The following is an 18,805-nucleotide window of genomic DNA, read 5'->3' as shown; positions in this document are numbered from 1 at the left end:
GAGCTGGCGTTTCAAGGAGAGGCACAAAGGTCGGTCCGGTAACACAGATGGAGAGGGCGAATTCGCGGGCCCTTCCCCCACCTGGTGACTGGAGGTTGGCCCGACTACCCCTCCCCCTGGGGCTAGGACAGGGGCTGGGGCCGAGGCCGGGGCCCAGGCTTCCGCTCTACGTCATAGCTTCCCCATCGCCTCTTTAAAAGGCGTGGCTGCGGAGGCCCCAGTAGACCGCTGCTTCCAGGCGCTCGACTTTGTCCGCATCTCTCCTGCCGGATACCGGTGCCTGCCTTCCGATCGGCCCCAGCATGTGTGCCGCCGCCGCCCCGCGTGGGGTGCACGCCTTCTCAGCTCGCCGGCTGGGCAGCGGGGAGCTGGTGGACCTGGCCTCTCTGCGGGGCAAGGTTCTGCTCATCGAGAATGTGGCGTCTCTCTGAGGCACCACGGTCCGCGACTACACGCAGATGAACGAGCTGCAGAAACGCCACGGGGCTCGCGGGCTCGTGGTGCTCGGCTTTCCCTGCAATCAGTTCGGCCACCAGGTGAGCAGGGCGTCCTAGCAGGGGCGCGGGGGGTGGGGGAGGGTGGACTCTACAGTCAGTTCGACCACAACCCTTTCCTGCCCAGAGAGCCTCTGGAAGGGAAAGGAAATTGCTCCGAAACCACACAATAGTAAGGAGGCTCCCTCCCTCGCATTCGCTGTGTGCCCCCAGGGCAAGTCCCAACCTCTCTGAGCCTTTCCTTTCCTCGCCTGTAAAATGGAGATGGCGATACCTGTTGTAAAGTGTTAGTTTACAACTTGCACAGATGAAATGGGACAGCGAATTATGGAACGCCTCGATTAACCTGCAAGCCGATATCAATATCGGCTTGTGCCCTGGAGGACTCCTCCGTCCTGGGAAAGGGGAATTTGAGACGGATGCAGAGGTTACAAAACAAACAGACGGAAAAAAAACCTCCCTACTGCCTTCGTCCGGCTCCCTCTTACTCTCTCGCTTCCATACCAGAGAAGAGTTCAGGCTCAGGCTCAGGCTCTTCTAACAACTCGAAGGTAGAAGTTATTTTCCTAACAACTCTGAGAGATAGGTAGTGCAAATGACATCCCCGTTTTACGGATGGAAAAACTGAGGCCCCCAAAGTGTGAGTGATTTGCCCGAGGTCACTCTGCCAGCTTTTCTAGACTGTGAGCTCCACACATGAATCTAATTTGCTTCTCCCCCCCCCCCAAACATCAATCATCAGAGGCCCAGAACGCAGTAGGCATAACAAATATAAATAAATATTGCTTGGTTTCCCATCATCCTCTAAATCTCACTAAAGCTGGCAGGAAATACTAGGAAATGTTTGGGCAGCTGTGGGAAGGGCCAAAAGCTTTCCAACCCCTACCCCACACTCCCATGGAAGAGTGAGGGGAGGTGCCTTCTCACCCCTGTCCCACTGAGTTGAGTCCCGGTGTTTGGTGAAATGGGAGGTTAGAATAAAACTCAGCACCAATCCCTCAAAAGGGAGCGAAGCCATCAACTTAAAACGGAGATAACTATTACCCAGTAATACAGAAGCCCATTAAACAGTCACAAATTAAACTGTCGCCTGAGGTCTGAGGGAGAAGGCAGTTACTACATTGGGAGGCATCTCGGAAGTCTTGTTAGGAAGTAATGCTGTAGGATGAGGCCAATCCTTTGAGGGTGGGAGGGACCCTGGCAGGCCAGGGCCTGGGGCCTCCTATTGTAAATCCAGTTCAGCAAATAGTTATTAAAGCATTTCCAGTATGGCAAAGCCTTGTACTCTGTTGGGTGAATATACAAAAGAGGTATGACCCAGACCCTGTTCTCCAAAGAATTCAAATGTGGGGGGAAGAGAAAATGGTGAACAAGTACATTTTTTCCTTTAGGCAAATACAGGACCAATGATTCCATTTGAAGAGAGACTATTGGAGGGGGGCAGCCATGGAGGAGTTCTTACCCCTTGAGGCCTTGAATGAACCTCAGGGAGATGGAGATTTGGGAATGGGGGTAGGAGTGGCCAGAGTCAAAGCTCAGAATGGGGAGAATAAAGATTGCCAGGCCTGTTTGTCTAGAACAGAGTATGTAAAGAGAAATTAACAGGCCAACTGCTTATCTTCTTGAGTCACCCTTTTCTGAGAATGTCCTCTGGGGACTTTCTTTAAGCTGTGAGCTAAGAATAAGGATGTCTGAGACTTTTTTCTTAGTGGGGATAGGGGTCCCAACTTGGATTTTGCAATATCTAGCTTCTGCCAGGAAAGGATCGTAATGACTCATCAGGAAAAAAAAGAAATCCTTCATTGTTCTGCCTTATAAAGACTTCCCCCAAACAGAGACTCAGAGAACCCTGGGCTAACTTTTTAGTCTCCCTCCACAATATAATTCTGGTGTCTGGTTTACCAGGAGAATGGCAAGAATGAGGAGATCCTGAATTCCTTGAAATTTGTCCGACCAGGCAATGGGTTTGAGCCCAACTTCATGCTCTTTGAGAAGTGTGAGGTGAATGGAGAGAAGGCTCACCCTCTCTTTGCCTTCCTACGGGAGGCACTGCCAACCCCGAGTGATGATGCCGTCTCTCTAATGACCGACCCAAAGTTCATCATCTGGTCTCCAGTGTGCAGGAATGACATCTCTTGGAACTTCGAAAAGTTCCTGGTGGTGTCCCGATGGTGTGCCAGTCAAGAGGTACAGCAGCGATTTGAAACCATCAACATTGAGAAGGATATCGAGGAGCTCCTGGCTAGGGTGTCCAAGGAGGTATAAGGCCCTGTGTTTGAGAAGAATGCAGCTATTGCTCAGAGCATTCCTGATGTCCTCCTCTGAAATGGGCTGTCTGGAGGTTTGGCAGAAGGGTGCTAATGGTCCATGTGGGTTTTATCTATGATGGTGTCCTTTTAAAACCTTTTAAGGAGAAAGAACACTTGATGTCACTCGGAAAAATCCCCATGAGACTCTAGTGGCCTGCCTTGCCTTTACTCTCAGTAGCTCAAGTGCCTTGTCCATTCTAATAAAGTGTCTGAAAGTAAAACTGAGTGCTTCTTTCAATTTATTAGAACTGACCTTTGACTTCCCTTCCTTTCCTGAATCTGTTTGTATGTTGTCTCTTTGCAGAGATGAGAGCTGAAAACCTCCAAGACCATCTAGACTATCCCCCTCCATCTTTCTTTCTTTCTTGGGGGGGGGTGAGGCAATTGGGGTTAAGTGACTTGCCCAGGGTCATACAGCTAGGAAGGGTTAAGTGTCTGAGGTCAGATTTGAAATTAGGTCCTCCTGAATCCAGGGCCAGTGCTCTATCCACTGTGCCACCTAGCTGCCCCCATCCCCCTCCATCTTATAGGTGGAGAGAACTGATTTGCCCAAGAACTAGTAAGTAACCAAGGCTGGCTACTAAGTAGCCAAGCCACATTTCCAACCCACATCTGCTGATCCCACTATATCACCATCACTACCACACTGCCTCTTCAGTAAATGGAACTGGCCTCTCTTCTCTGCCTCTTTCTATTCAGATCACAGACACTGTTTTGTTCAGCTGGCCATGGCCTTTCTTAATAGAAACCTAGAATTCTTGTCCTGCCACATCATGTACAATTAGATACCAGAGCTCTTTGCCACTTCCATGCTGAGTCTTACAGACTCTCTTGGGAGCACATGATCAAACAGTCCATCTGTCCTGAATACTCTATTTCCCATCATACAGACCAAGGCAAGGACATCAGGGAGTCCTGGTTGGGTGTAGTGGTAGAATAACATAAGTATAATTCTACCTTTTTCTTTTCATGATATTCCCCATGACATCCCTGGTCCTTGTCACCCTTCTTTTATCATCAAAAAAAAGGGCTCAGCTCCCTTGCAGAGGGTGTAGAGTTGCGATAAAAAGTGATAATCCAATCCTGCTAAGCATAGCAGTAAACTCCTGTTAGCCTTAGATAACCTTTTTTAGAGAGCCTAAAGACTTCTTTTATATTGTATAGAACACCCTTTTAAGTGCTGCCTTTTTCCTTGTTAAGCACTGGCCAGAGAGAACTTGCTTTGGAAGAAGGGGTCAGCCAGCAAGCTCATTTATCATCTGTCATATATAGTGAGGCACGGGCAGAGTAAAATTCTGTTCCGCTCTCTAGTCAGGGGAATATAATATGTATGCAAGTATGATGACTCACAATTTAAGGTTGGCTCAGTGCTTTTGTTATAACAGCCCCCACCCCACCTTGGAAGCAGGAGTCCTAATGCCAAACTACCAATTAAGCACTTATGTGTCAGGAAATGTGCCTCACACCTGCTGGCGTTCTCCTACCTGAGGAGAAATGCATTTCAGAGAATCGTCTCCTGAACCATCTTCCCCTCTCTTGGTCTCCTTTCTCTAGCACCTAAATAAAAATTATTTTATTCTAATTAGGATTTGTGTGCCAGAGGGTGTAATTCATTAAAGAGGAATACCTAAGGCCCCCCCCCCCATTCCCCTGTGACACTAACTCTCTTGCTCCTACTCCTTTACCTCTTCATACATCTTCATTGCCATCACCTGATCAAGGCACCAGCACAGTCCCCCATGCCTGGAATGCTCTCACTCCTCCCACTGCCTCATAGACCCCAGGCTGCCTCTGAGACCTAAGGCAAACAGGCAGCCTTTCTTGGTCCCTTTAAGCTACTGGTGCCTTGTCCTATACAGTTACTTTCTATCTACTTGGTATGTGTCATGCTTGATACCAATTTATGTACATCTTGTCTCCCCCATTAAGATGTGGGCTCCAAAGAGGGCAAGGATTGTTTTTGCTTGTTCTTTGTATCCTTAGGATAGCACAACACCTGGCATAAAGTAAACGTTATATGGGATTGATTGACCCCAAACAACTCAGGAGACCTGCCCAGTATTTCTGATCTTTGGTCCCAGTTCTAACATCCTATGAAAAAAGTTGGCTCTTCTCCTAGAACACCCTTCATCTTCAATTCCCACCCCTTCAAAGCCCTTCTCCATTCCCACTGTCCAGGAGCCTCAGAACAAAATCTGCTTAGTTACCCTTCCTCTCCAAGAATCTCACAACCTTACTCTCCCCCCCCCCCCTAGGATTCTTTGCCTTGTGTCTGCTCTCCCTTCCCTCCTCTTTAATTTGTGTCATCTCAAATTTACAATTAAAAGGGAAAGGTACCTACTGGAGCTGGCTTGAGCTTTCCTGAGTCTGTGCCAGGACTGTATTCCAAAGCTTTCTCCCTCTTCCCCCAGAACTTTCCCCCAGGGCTTTCCATTTAATAATTAAGAGTTGATATCTGATGATTAATCCTCCAGTACGTTTGAAAAGATCTCCCCTTCCCCTTTTACAGGGGTCATTTTCCTGACCTTCTAAACCTCAAACCACAGCCCTTAATGCATTTAAGGATCGGGGAGGTTGAGGGAGGTAAAGCTGGGGATTTAGAATCTGGGGATTTAAGCTGAAATTCTAGCTGTGCCACTTAACTGATTTATGACCTCAGGGAAGTCTCAGAACTTCTCTGTGTCTAAGTTTCCTCCTTCCTAAAATAAAGGAGTTGAAGGGGGCGGCTAGGTGGCGCAGTGGATAAAGCACTGGCCTTGGATTCAGGAGGACCTGGGTTCAAATCCAGACACTTGACACTACCTGTATGACCTTGGGCAAGTCACTTAATTTTCATTGCCCTACAAAAAAAAAAATTAAAATAAAATAAAGGGAGTGAACTGGTCCCTTCCACCTCTGAATCTATGAGTTATGAAATGGACTCCTTGATTTACCCTGCCTTATCTTTCAGAATTGTAAGGGGAAGCAAAGAGCCCGATTAAATGTAATAAACATTTATTAAGGCTACAGTTGTGTCCCAAACCAAAAATGACATTGATTTTCAAGGAGCTTATATCCTTTTGGGGGAAGAGTGGGTGGGAGGAGAATGTGTAACAGATCATAGGATCACATTTAGAGCTTGAAGGAATATTGAAGGTCATCTATCTAGTCCACTGTCCTCATTTTATAGGTGAGAAAACTGAATCCTCAGGTTAAGTGACTTGTCCAGGGTCACACAGGTAGTAAATGGCACAACTAGTATTTGAAACAAGGCTCTCCAATGCTAACTCTAGCACTCCTTCCCCCAGTTGCACCATGTTGCTGGCCTACACACACACACACACACACACACATACACACACCTATACACAGTCACTTCTGGGGTTGAGATGTGCTAACAACAGAGGGTTTGTTTCAGGGAAGGCATTCAAGAGCTCTTCCAGACACAAGATTGTAATTTTGGGGTCTAAGAGAAGTAGCCAGGACAGGACTGCTACTCAACTGCTAAGTGACCTTAGCAACTAGGGACCTCTGTACCGTTTTGCCTTTCACCTCTGCCTGTATGTCCCCTGTATCTCCCAAGATGGTGTCAGTGACTTCTTTGGCTATTCAGCCTGTCTTCTTGGGGACCAAATAAGGTCTTCAAATAGGATTTGAAAGCTTCCATTTTAGAAATTCTTTCAGACAGGATAGACTTTTTAGCCAAGAACTCAAAACTTAAAACAACAATTTAAAAAGAATGTTAAAAATTGTTTTTACTTGTAATTGGGGGAAAAATAAACTTATTTTTAAAAGTACAAAGAACAAGCTTGGCCCCAAAGAAGAGATTATAAGACATGTCCCCAAACTCCTTTGGAGGGACGGAGGGTATGATCCTTGCACAGGGAATATTGCATATATTGAGAGATTTAAAAAAAAATTTTATAGATTGCTTTTTTTTCTCCCTCTTCATTATCTTTTTTCTGAAAAAGTGCTTTGTTCTGGGCAAGTCACTTAACCCCAATTGACTCACTTAAAAAAACAAAACAAACAAAAAAAAAAGTGCTTTGTTGTATAGAATGGCTATTTGGGAGGATGAAGGAGCAGGATATAGCAGAAAATTTAGGCTATGTAAAAACAAAAGATTTCAATAATTTCAATTCATTTGAAAAGAAAAGAAATTTGGTCAAGTTGCTTTTTTGAGAAGTTAAAGCTGATAAAGTCATACCAGGCCACCCACCTCTTGCACCACTGTCCCCCAACAGATGACTTCCTTCTTTCAACTTCCTCAATTGTCTCAAAGTGGAATGCAGAGTCATCACCATATTTTAGATACAAGGGGCCCTTCTTTTAGGTAACTTTCCCAAGAAGATTGTATCTAGGACATATACCAAGGATATAGTATATTTCTTAGATAATGAGATTTTAGATCTGAAAGGATCTTTTTTGGTCATCTAGTCCAACCTGTCCGATGCTTTAAAAGTTTTACTGAGGCCCTTTGTTTTTTATACAAAAGAGACCTCTTGCTATGTTTTCTCTCCCTTCACCCCCCCCCCCCCACCTCTTCCCTTATCACAAAATAGAGCAGTGATATCATCTGCAACCATTTGTTACCCATAATCCTTCCATCTATGTATCAAGAAAAATTTGCATCATAGGTCCCCTGGAAACCAATATTGGTAATTACCTTTAATCTGAGTTCAGCAGCCTTTTGGTGTTGTTTTTCATTTATGGTTTTTTTTCATTCTCTTGTTCTGTTTCGTTTTCTTTGCATCAGTTCATATATACATCTTCTCATGTTTTCTCTGAATTCCTCATGTTTATTGAAATAATCATAAATTATTTCTATTTACAGCAGGAACTTTAGAAATCACCTAGGATAACCCTCTCTTTTATAGAGGAGACTGAGGTGCCCAGAAATTCAGTGACTTGCCTAAGAGACCCCAGGTAGTAAGTGTCACATTCAGGATTTTAACCCAAGTATTCTGATTCCAAATCCAGGATACTTTCTACTAATATTCAAGACTTTAATATGCCACAATTTGTTCGCCATTTCCCAGTCAACGGATGCCCAGTTTCTTGTTATCAGAAAGAGCTACTATGAATTTTTTTCTATATATATAAGATCCTTCAGTATTTAACTTCCTTGGGGAATATACTTCATGGTTTGAACACTGGGTCAAAGGGTATGAACAGCTTATTCATTTTTCTTGAAAAATTCTAAAATTGTTTTCTAGGCACACTAGTGCCCTCATTTTACAGGTGAGGAAATTTACATCCATAGAGGAGAGAATTTGCTAGAGATCATGGGGAATCTAAGTAAGCAGCAGAGCAGGGTTTGAACCAGGGCCTTCTAGGTGTAGATCTAGTGATCTTTCCAGGATACTATAGCTGTCTCTAAGCAGGCTGATCCTGTTAGATGGATGAACAGCTCTGGGAAGTCTCATCTATATTCTATCCAAGCAAATCCCCCCCTATCTGTGGAAATTTATTTTGATTTGGGGACCCTACCTTTAGGCTGAGATTAGAAAGCCTTAAGCCCTCAGGGTCTCTTCTGTGTAGGAGGTGCTGGTGCCCCTCCCCCTCTGCTTCAGCTGAGCCCAAAAGCCCTGCTGTACAAGATGCCAGGTCAGACAGCTGGGGGGAGAGAGCCCCAGCTCCTCCACCCTGAGCGGAAACTATCCCAGAGATCCCGGGCTCATCCAGGCCAGGGCTCTGGTGTAGCCTGTGCTAAGGCGCAGGATGCTCTAGCATCCCCCCAGCCCCAGCCGCAGCCCTGACTGACGGATTAGCATGGTGTGTGGGTGCAAAAAGCCCCAAGATTTGAGTGGAGAAAAGAAAGATATATATAGACCTGGGGATTAGACTCAGGGGGGCTGACAGGAGGACTGGAGGCCAGCTGACAAGATTAGAGGGGCAGCAAAGGTTGGAGAAGACAGACAGGGAGGCTGCTACAAGGATGCTAGAGAAAGTGAGAAAGGGCTTTCCATTTAGAAGAAGGTTCATTGTTACACCGGGAGAGGCTAGCAGACACGATTAAGGGAATCTGACAAGATTAGCAGGGAGACCAGTTGGACAAGAGGAGGAGGCTGAAGGACAAGATTAGGAGGCCTGACTGACAGACAGAACAGGAGGCAGCGGAGAGCACAGAAGCAGTTAGCACAGGGTATAGGTTGGAGAGAAGATTAAGAGAAGGGCAGGGAAATCGGAACAAACCCTAAGGCAAGAGGCAGCAACTGCCCTTATTGTATTCAAAAAGTTCCAGGGGCAGCAGGTGGAAGCACCAGAACAGGAACACAGTCAGGTTGTACATTTTATTTCCCTGTATTCATAATTTTAAATTGTATCTCATAAATAAACTCTGCTTTGATTATTTAGTTAAGAGGCTTCATAATCTTTAGTTATCCGTTTTGGGAGTGGAGCAGTGGTGGTAGAACTTTATAAACGCCCATGCTAAATTAATAGCAGTCAGATAGCCAGTTAGTCAAAAGTCCCCAGATTAGTCCTCCAGTCAGATTAGCCCCAAATTAGGCTAGTCATTCAAATATTTTCACAGTACTTGGCTGGGGCTTATTGAGTTACCTAAACTTTCTAACTTCTAGTGATGACCATACAGGGATGAAGGATAGGAATCTACCAAGGATGCCCCACCCATTTCATATTGCCTCTCTGATATGCAATGTAAAGCTTAATTAGAACTGTGCATACTCTTTGACCTAGCAATATCATTACTAGGCCTATACCCCAAAGAGAAGAAAGAGAAAGTAAAAATCCTATATGTACCAAAAATATTTCTAGCAGCTCTTTTTGTCACCATGACAAAAACCTGAAAACTAAGGGAATGCCCAGCAATTGAAGAAAGACTCAACAAATTAAAGAATATAAATGTAATAGTATTGTTTTGTATAAGAAATAACGAAAGATAGTTTGAGAGGAATCTGGGAAGACTTACATGAACAAATGCAGCCAAGTGAACAGAACAATTTATGCAATAACTTTGTAAAAAATGAACAATTTCTAAAGCCCAAGAACTCTGATCAGCACAATGACTAACTGTGATTCCAGAGGACCAGTGATAAGAATGCTGCCCACCTCCTGACACACACACAAAAAAAGATGCACTAATACATAGAATGTGACACATTTTTTAGACATGGACAATGTGAGAATTTGTTTTGCTTGACCATATTTATTTATTTGTTCATTTATTTGTTTGTTTGTTTGTTTAATTTATTTATTTTGCCGGGCAGTGGGGTTAAGTGACTTGCCCAGGGTCACATAGCTAGTAAGTGTCAAGTGTCTGAGGCCGGATTTGAACTCAGGTCCTCCTGAATCCAAGGGCCGGTGCTTTATCCGACCATATTTATTTTTTACAAGGTGTATTTTTTTAATCAGTGGGGGAGGGGAGAGGTAGAAAAAATAAATTTAATTAGAAATACAAAACAACCTGAGAAAAATTACAGTAAGGCATGTCAAGATCAATGTTGAATTATTTCTGCATTACCTGCCCTGTTGCCTTTTTCCCTCCCATCATAGCTAATGTGAAATTGTCATGTATATAAGTGTTCAAGTTAGTGGGGTGGCCTGGGCTCACTGAAGTTATCAGTTCTTATTTCTGAATGTTCCTGTACCTTGTCATGACCCCCTTTTGCCCAAGAAGCTATAATTAACCCATCTGCCTAGGCCAGAGTGCTGTCACACAAGAATCACGGAGCTGCAAATACCTTAGAAATGTTCTAGTCCAACCCCTAGCTTGGACAGATGACTCAACTGAAACTCACAGAGGTGTAGTGACTTGCCCCAAAGTCACATAGGTAAGAAGTGGCAGAACTGCACCTTGAACTTAGGCCATCTGGCTCCAAGATCAAAGCTTCTTTCCACTACACTCTGTCCTTGGACTCATACTTTTTCAATATCTGAAGCTTTCAACAGCCTTGTTTTTCTAATTTGAGAGAAAGCAAGGTGGTATGATGAAGAAAGTAATGGACTCAAAGTCAGAAGTGTATGATCATGCTTCTGATCTGGTTCTTACCCAGGTTCATCTTGAGAATACTAGGCCTCTGAGGAGGCCACTGCTGCCCCATCCCTCTTCTTTTTTTTTTTTTTCGGGCAATGAGGGTTAAGTGACTTGCCCAGGGTCACACAGCTAGTAAGTGTCAAGTGTCTGAGGCCAGATTTGAACTCAGGTCCTCCTGAATCCAGGGTGGGTGCTTATCCACTGCACCACCTAGCTGCCCCCCCCCATCTCTCTTCACAAAGGTGCAAATAGCTTACCATTCTACAACAACCTCATGACACAGGAAGTTATTTTCATTATTCTCATTTTATAAATGAAGAAACCATTTCAGAGAAAGGAATTTAGTTTACTGAATCACATGGCTACTAACATCTGATTCAAAGGCTAGTAACTGTTACTATAGCCTATAGCCAAGATACCTTGGGACATAAGTCCAAATGTCCACTCAGGTGTTATGAAACCGTGGGCAAGATATGATGATAAAGAGAGTAGCACCTCAGTTAATCTGAGCCAAATGTCCTCTGGTGATACTGCTGGTCAAGCCTCCTGAGGGTCATCCAGCTTTATCTGGAGCTGCTATAGGCCAGCTTCCCATTGTGATGCAGAAACTCTGGACAGGCAGAGGTAGTTTATAAAGTTACTATATTCCTTTCTCAACAGAGCAGACAAATAGTCGTCAGTACCTAGTGGTCCCAGTAGGAGAGGCAGAATATGGTAGCTGGCTCCTCAGGGCTATTTCCAGACTCTACCTTTACCACCATCATCCAGAAACAACTTCCCCTTTCAAGTTTACTACATTAAAGTTTTCTACTCAAACCCACATTGGGCTAATTTGTTGAATACAGGCCCTAGGTCATTTCTTTCTTTGGAAGTTCAGTGTCTGGCTCACTGTAGTTCTCTCCATTCTGATTCCTGCCCTTAAACTAGGGGAACTTCACCTTCCACATTAATGCTCCCTCAAACTTCTTGACCTCCCAAGTCTTCAGTGTCCTTAATTCTCAAGACCTCCTCCTTCACTCTACCTCAGTTACATATAAAGATTGTCATACCCTGGATCTCACCATCACCTAGATTTGTTCCACTGCCTTAATAAAAAACTGACATTTTTCTATTTGACCATGACTTCCTATCATTCTTTCTCTCCTTAAACCTATTTTTCATCCTCACCATGACCTCTAGTTTCTGTGCTCCTAAGTACTTTCTCAAGCCACTACCCCTGCTCTGACTTTACTCTCCTCCTTTTGCAATCTCAACCCTATAAGTTAGTCAATTCAAGTAAAAATGTTTTTTACCCCCAAATCCTTTACCCTCTTGTCCTATCACCACTCATCCCCTACCAAATCTCTGTTTTGGATTGCTTCCATCATCCAGCTACTGTGCTCTTATTCATGTCCTTCTGATTGGAATCATAGAAGTCACACAACTGTGTTAGCTGGGTATATAATAAATTCATATTTTCCAACTTAATTGGGTTCTCACTGCAGCAAGGCAATTTTAAATTTTCCCATAATTCATTCCCAATCTCACTCCCCACAGAAGCTATTCTGTGCCATCTCTTTTTTTAATCATCATCTTTTTTTTTTTTTTTGGTGAGGCAATTGGGTTAAGTGACTTGCTTAGGGTCACACAGCTAGTAAGTGTTAAGTGTCCTGAGGCTGGCTTGAACTCAGGTCCTCCTGACTTCAGGGCCGGTGCTCTATCTACTGCTCCACCTAGCTGCCCCATCATCATCTTTTTTTAAAGTGACTTGCCCAAGGTCTCACAGCTAGTAAGTGTCAAGTGTCTGAGGCCGGATTTGAACTCAGGAACTCCTGAATCCAGGGCCAGTGCTTTATCCACCTAGCTGCCCCCCCCCCCCCCCCCCGGCCATTTCCATTAAAGGCACCACCATTCTTCTAGTTTCCTAGGTTTGTAACTTCAGCACTACACTCCCCCCATGCTACTTATTGTTCCTCCCCCCACATATCCAGTCAGATGACAAATATTGATTTTTCTACATCTACAACATCTCTTGCATCTGACCCCTTCTCCCTACTCACACAGCCACCGCTTTAGTTCAGGCCTTTATCACCTTTCAGCTATTAGGAGGCAATGGCCTCACAACTTACCTTCCTGCCCCAGGTCTCTCCCTACTCTGATCCATTCTACACACTGCCACCAAAGTGATTTTCCTAAAGCATACATCTCACCCTGTCCCTTTCCTACTCATTTAACTTTACTGGTTCCCTATTACCTCTAAGCTCCAATATAAACTCCTTTCCTTTGCTTTTAAATCCCTTTACAACCTTGCTCCAGACTCATTGTATTGTATTGTATTGTATTGTCCACTTCCCACAATCTGTGATGCAACCAAACTGACCTTTTTTCCATCTCATACATTGTACTCCATCTTCCACTTATATGCCTTTGCATAGATTGTCCCCCATGCCTGAAATTAGCTCTCCCATCACAAAAATCCTCTTTTCCTTCCAAACTAAATTCCAAAATGCTACCTTCTTCTACATGAAGCCTTTCCTGATTCTCACCCCAACTGCTGGCTGACTCCCTCCCCCAGATGCCTTCCATTTAACTAACTTGTATTTATTTATCTCTCGTATTTATTTATTCTCTTATTCTGTATATGATCACATATGTACTTGTTGTCTCCCCGCCTCCATGTAAGTGTAAGTATAAGTATGTTATGAGTAACTTTGCATCTGAATCCCTGTTGTCTAGCATAGTGCCAGGTACATGATAGATGCTCAATAAATGCTTCCTGATATATATATATATATATATATATATTTCCTTCCCATGGTCACTGAAGAAAGAGCTAAAATCTATAGCAAAGGGCATTAAGGATGATATTTTATGAGAGCTTATCCAAGGAATCAGCCTGGGGTAGAAAGTACCCTAGATTTAGAAGCAGAGGACCTAACCTGAATTTGAGTTCTAACTCTTTTACTTACATCCAACATGAGATCATGGGGAAGGAAGGAAGGAGGGAGGGAGGGAGGGAGGAAGGAAAGAAGGAAGGAAGGGAATGAGGGGAGGAAGGAGGGAGAGAGGGAGGGAAAAAGGAAGGAAGGAACAAAGGAGGGAGGGAGGAAGGTAAGAAGGAAGGAAGGAAAAAGGAAGGAAGGAAGGAAGAAAACAAGCATTTATTAAATGCCTGCTATGTGCCAGGTGCTATGCTAAGTGCTTTACTATTATTTATTATCTCATTTGATTGTAAAATAATCCTGGGAGATAGGTGTTATTATTATCATCTCTATTTTACAGACAGGAAATTGAGTCAAATAGAGGCTAAGTGATTTGCCAAGAGACACACAGTTGGTGTCTGAGGCTGGATTTGAACTGAAGTCTTCTTGACTCCAGCTCCAGCTCTACCACTGGACCACCCAGCTGGTTGCACCTCAGTTTTTTCCCTTGAAAAATGAGTTGGGTTATATGATCTTCAAGGTTTCTTCCATCTCTCAACCTATGACTTATACTCTGGCAGGGAACTCCAGCAAATTCTACAGCCAAGGAGGCCCCAGTGATCACAACAGTGCAGATACCATGACAATAAAGAGATGGTAAATGATCACTCATGCTCTTCTCATGTTTGTGTTATTTTCAAAGAAGTAGTGCAAGAAGCAGCCTGGGGTAAGAGAAAGTACAGTAGACTTGGAGTCACTCATCAATTTCAGGTCAGCATAAACAAATCACCTGCTTAAGAACCTCAAGTGGCTTCCTCATGCCTGTAGAATAAAATGCCAACTCCTTAGCTTTTAAAAAAAATATTTTATTTATTCATTAAATATTTCCCAATTTCACGTGAGACTATCTTTAACAATCTTTTTTTTTTTTTCAAATTTTGAGTTTCAAATTATCTCCCTTCCTCACGCCCCTCCCCCCTCCTGGAGACAGCAAGCAATTTGGTATTGATTATACATGTGAAGTCATGCAAAACTTATTTCCATATTAGCCATCAAACTCCTTAGCTTGACATTTTCTCCCCTAGCTTTGCATTTTAAACCCTTCACAATCTGACTCTAGTTTACCTTTCCAGGATTCCTTCTTTTCTTTTCATTAAAATGAATTTTTTTCATTACCAAAATCCACTTCTCTCCCTCCCATCTTGCCTCTCCTCCCAACCAAAAAAAACAAAAAAAAAACCAAACCAAAGTCCTTATAAAATAGTTAAACAAAACAAATTACCTAATTTTTCCAGGTTATTTCACACTCCATATTCCAGGAAAACTGGCTTATTTGCTAATACCTAAATTTGATGTGTTATCTCTCAGCTCTGTGCCTTTGTGAAGGTCGAACTTTACCTCATGCCTGGACTACATTCCTTCTCACTTCTATCTCTTCCTTCAAAAATCAGACCCTGCACCAGAGAAGCTCTCTATTACAAGCACTGTTTAGTGCCAGGTATACAAATATCAATTTTAAACAATTCTAAGTAAATCAATAATCATTGATTAAATACTTAATGTGTCAGGCAGTGTGCTAGGTACTAGAGATAGAAAAGTGAGACCCTGTCCTGGAGGAGCTTATATTCTACTTGAAGGTTACAATACTGTTCACTGACATGTAAAGACAGGATATATAAAATAAATACAAATGGATGGGTAGAGCTAACAATTGGAGGACAAGGATTCTTGAATAATGTTTTATTGTATTTATTTGACTGAATTAGTTTGTTAGCTCATTGAGGGCAGGCACTATATAGCATCCACTCATCACATGCTTATTAAAAACTACAGGGGCAGCTAGGTGGTGCAGTGGATAGAGTACCAGCCTTGGATTCAGGAGGACCTGAGTTCAAATCCGGCCTCAGACATTTAACACTTACTAGCTGTGTGACCCTGGGCAGGTCACTTAACCCCAATTGCCTCACAAAACAAAAACAAAAAAACAAACCTAGATACAGGTCTCTCATTTTAGCACTATGTGCAAATTGGCACTTATGATCATGGGGCTCTAGGTCTAAAAATAGAGGAGACCTGAGTGGCTAACCAATCCAACCTCCTCATTCCCCCCCCCCACAGGTAAACTATTTTATTGTTCTATAGGCACTTCTAAAAACAGGTAGCTAACAGATGAAATATGTAAAACATTTGGAGTGCCATTTACTCTGCTCAGGCAGAGATGATTCTACATCCCCTCCTCTTTACCATAAAGTTGGCCATGGTCACTCACACAGGGAGTAAGCATCAAAAATGGGATTTGAGGGGCAGCTAGGTGGTGCAGTGGATAAAGCACCAGCCTTGGATTCAGGAGGACCTGAGTTCAAATCTGGCCTCAGACACTTGACACTTACTAGCTGTGTGACCCTGGGCAAGTTACTTAACCCTCATTGCCCCACTTAAAAAAAAAAGGGATTTGAACTTGGGTCCTCTGAATCAATTCTCTTTTCCCTGTACCCTTCTGAATTGCTTATACATATATTTTTGAGATACTAGAATTGGTCAAGAGAACTAAATAACTCTTTTCTCCTCCCCCCAAATGGCACCCTGCCTTCCCTCCCCAAACACAAAACTCTGTTTATTCCAGAGTACAGTGCCACAGAGATAAGGATTATAGTGAGCGAAAGGGAATGGAATCTGCCCCAGGGCACAAGTTCCTGAAACAGAAAAAATGGACTTGCTTTTCTATAATTATGCTCAATTACATTCATTTGTCATCTTTTCCTCAGTCACCTTCCTAGATAATTTATTTCTTATATAACAGACCTTATAAACCGATGATAGCTCCTTCCTAGTGCAGGGTTGGATGGAACTTCAGAGGTCATTTAATCCAACCCCCACAGGCTCTTTTGGCTCTGCCATGCCTGAAAAGTATCAATCTAAAGCTTTCTGTCCCACACAGAATCTTAGGGTCCAGAGGGGCCTAAGAAGCACTGAGTGCAAACTCTACCTGAACAGTAATCCCTTAACTAAGGGTGACTTACCTTTGTAAGGTAATCTATTCCATTTTTGGGTTTCTAATCATTAGAAAAATGTCCCTTCTGTTGATGTTAGGTTAGTCGATGAACATTTATCAAGTATCCACTATGTCAGACAAAAGGTAGTCCTTGCTCTCGAGGGGCTCACAGTCTAATGGGGGAGACAGCAGACAAATAACTATCTACAATCAAGCTATACATAGGATAGATTGGAGATAGTCGACAGAGAGATTAGAATTAAGGTGGGGGGTTGGTAAAGACTTCCTGTAGAACTGGGGCAAGCATGCCATCATGAAACCGAGACACAATACTGACAAATTTTTTCTGGGTAAGCAAATGCTAGGACTGGAAGGAGGTGAGAGAAGCCAGGAGGTGGAGATGAGGAGGGAATGTCTTCCAGCATGGAGGACAGCCAGAGAAAGTGCCATTGTCACTGGATTGTAGAGTGTGGAGAGGAGTAATGAAGACTGGAAAGGTAGAAGAAGGCAGGTAATGAAAGCGTTTGAACACAAGGATTTTAGTATTTTTAATCCTGGAGGAGATACAGAGCCATTGGATTTATTGATTAGGGGGGTGACATAGTCAGACTTATACTTAAGGAAGATCACATTGAAAGCTGAGTGGAGGATGAAATCAGGTGGGGAGAGACTTATGGGTAGAAAGACTAACAAGTAAGCTATGGCAGTGGTTGAGGGAAAAGACCCAGCTTGTAGGTGATTAGGGCTTGCACCAGGGTGGTGGTACTGTCAGAAGAAAGAAAGGGTGTATTTGTGAGATGTTACAGAGATAAAATTGACAGGCCCTGGCAAGAGATTGGATATAGGGAGTGGGAGTAAGGAGTCAAGGATGACACCTAGGTTGTAAGCCTGGGTGGAAGAATGGTGGTAGCTTCTCTGGAGTGATTCTTTTAATCCCCACTGACAAAATAGGTCCTCAAAGCTTGGCTACTATTCTCCTCAAGTGTTCTAGGGGTAACCCTAAGGGTGTTGAGAGGGTGTTCTTTTATTCTTTCTAATGATATAGCTTATTAGTTCCCTCCCCATAAGGTCTTCCTCCCATGATTATCAATTATTGTCAATAAATTATCCAGACTTACTTATCTTTTATCAATGGGTATTTACTACAGTAGTATAATTGGTACAAAATAACTCCCCAAAAGTTGGTAACACTCTCCCACAAGAATATAAATAGTCCAGGGAAAAGCAGGCTCAACAAGGAGTGGTCTTCACTTAAAAGCACATGTAGGGGCAGCTAGGTGGCACAGTGGATAAAGCACTGGCCCTGGATTCAGGAGGACCTGAGTTCAAATCCAGCCTCAGACACTTGACACTTCCTAGCTGTGTGACCCTGGGCAAGTCACTTAACCCCCATTGCCCCACAAAAAAAAAAAAAAAGCACATGTAATGGGGGCAGCTAGGTATCGCAGTGGATAAAACACTGGCCCTGGATTCAGGAGGACCTGAATTCAAATCTGGCCTCAGACACTTGACACTTACTAGCTGTGTGACCCTGGGCAAGTCACTTAACCCCCATTGCCCTGCCAAAAAAAAAAAAGCACATGTGACAAAGAAAGGGGGTAACACAGAGTCCTCAAATTCCCCTTAAGTATGGTGTAGATGTTCTACTGGATTCCTTGTAGAGCCTTAAATCTCCTTTCTTCAAATATAGTCTGTCTTCACTTTCTGATGCAGTTACTGTCATCAGTTGTTCCGGAAATGTTGATGGGAAGACAACTATATTAGTTTCTTATCCTTCTTTAAGCAAACCCTTCTGCAGATTGCTATGTGGCATTGTCTTCTAATCTTTCACCCTTTACACTCCTAGTCCCTCTTCTTCTGGATGTATTCCAGTTTGTTAATGTCCTTTCAAATTGATGGTTTCAGAATCAGACACAACACTCTAGCTATGCTATGACCACAGCAGTTTAAAATAATACTATCATTTCCCTCATTCTGAATGCTAGGCCTTTATTTTTTAAATTTTTTGGTCATGCATTTTTTTTTAGAGTTTTCTAGTTCCAAAGTCTCTCCCTCTCCCCCATTGCTCCCCCACCTATTGAAAAGGCAAGTGATATATCAGTTCCACATGTGTAGTCATGCAAACCATATTAGCC

The 18,805-nt window shown here is 43.3% G+C and overlaps 1 protein-coding gene across 1 annotated transcript; it reads left to right on the top strand.

Annotated features, from left to right (window-relative positions):
- Positions 1–204: 204 nt before the first annotated feature.
- On the top strand, positions 205–3,024 carry GPX1 (glutathione peroxidase 1). The gene is made up of 2 exons (XM_043977426.1): positions 205–536; positions 2,400–3,024. The coding sequence occupies exons 1-2, from the start codon at positions 303–305 to the stop codon at positions 2,757–2,759; spliced, it is 594 nt and encodes a 197-aa protein (XP_043833361.1). The 5' UTR covers positions 205–302; the 3' UTR covers positions 2,760–3,024.
- The last annotated feature ends 15,781 nt before the right edge of the window (positions 3,025–18,805 follow it).

This window comes from Dromiciops gliroides, chromosome 1, assembly GCF_019393635.1.
Source record: "Dromiciops gliroides isolate mDroGli1 chromosome 1, mDroGli1.pri, whole genome shotgun sequence".
NCBI lineage: Eukaryota > Metazoa > Chordata > Mammalia > Microbiotheria > Microbiotheriidae > Dromiciops > Dromiciops gliroides.
This window is presented reverse-complemented; position numbering and strand designations above follow the sequence as displayed.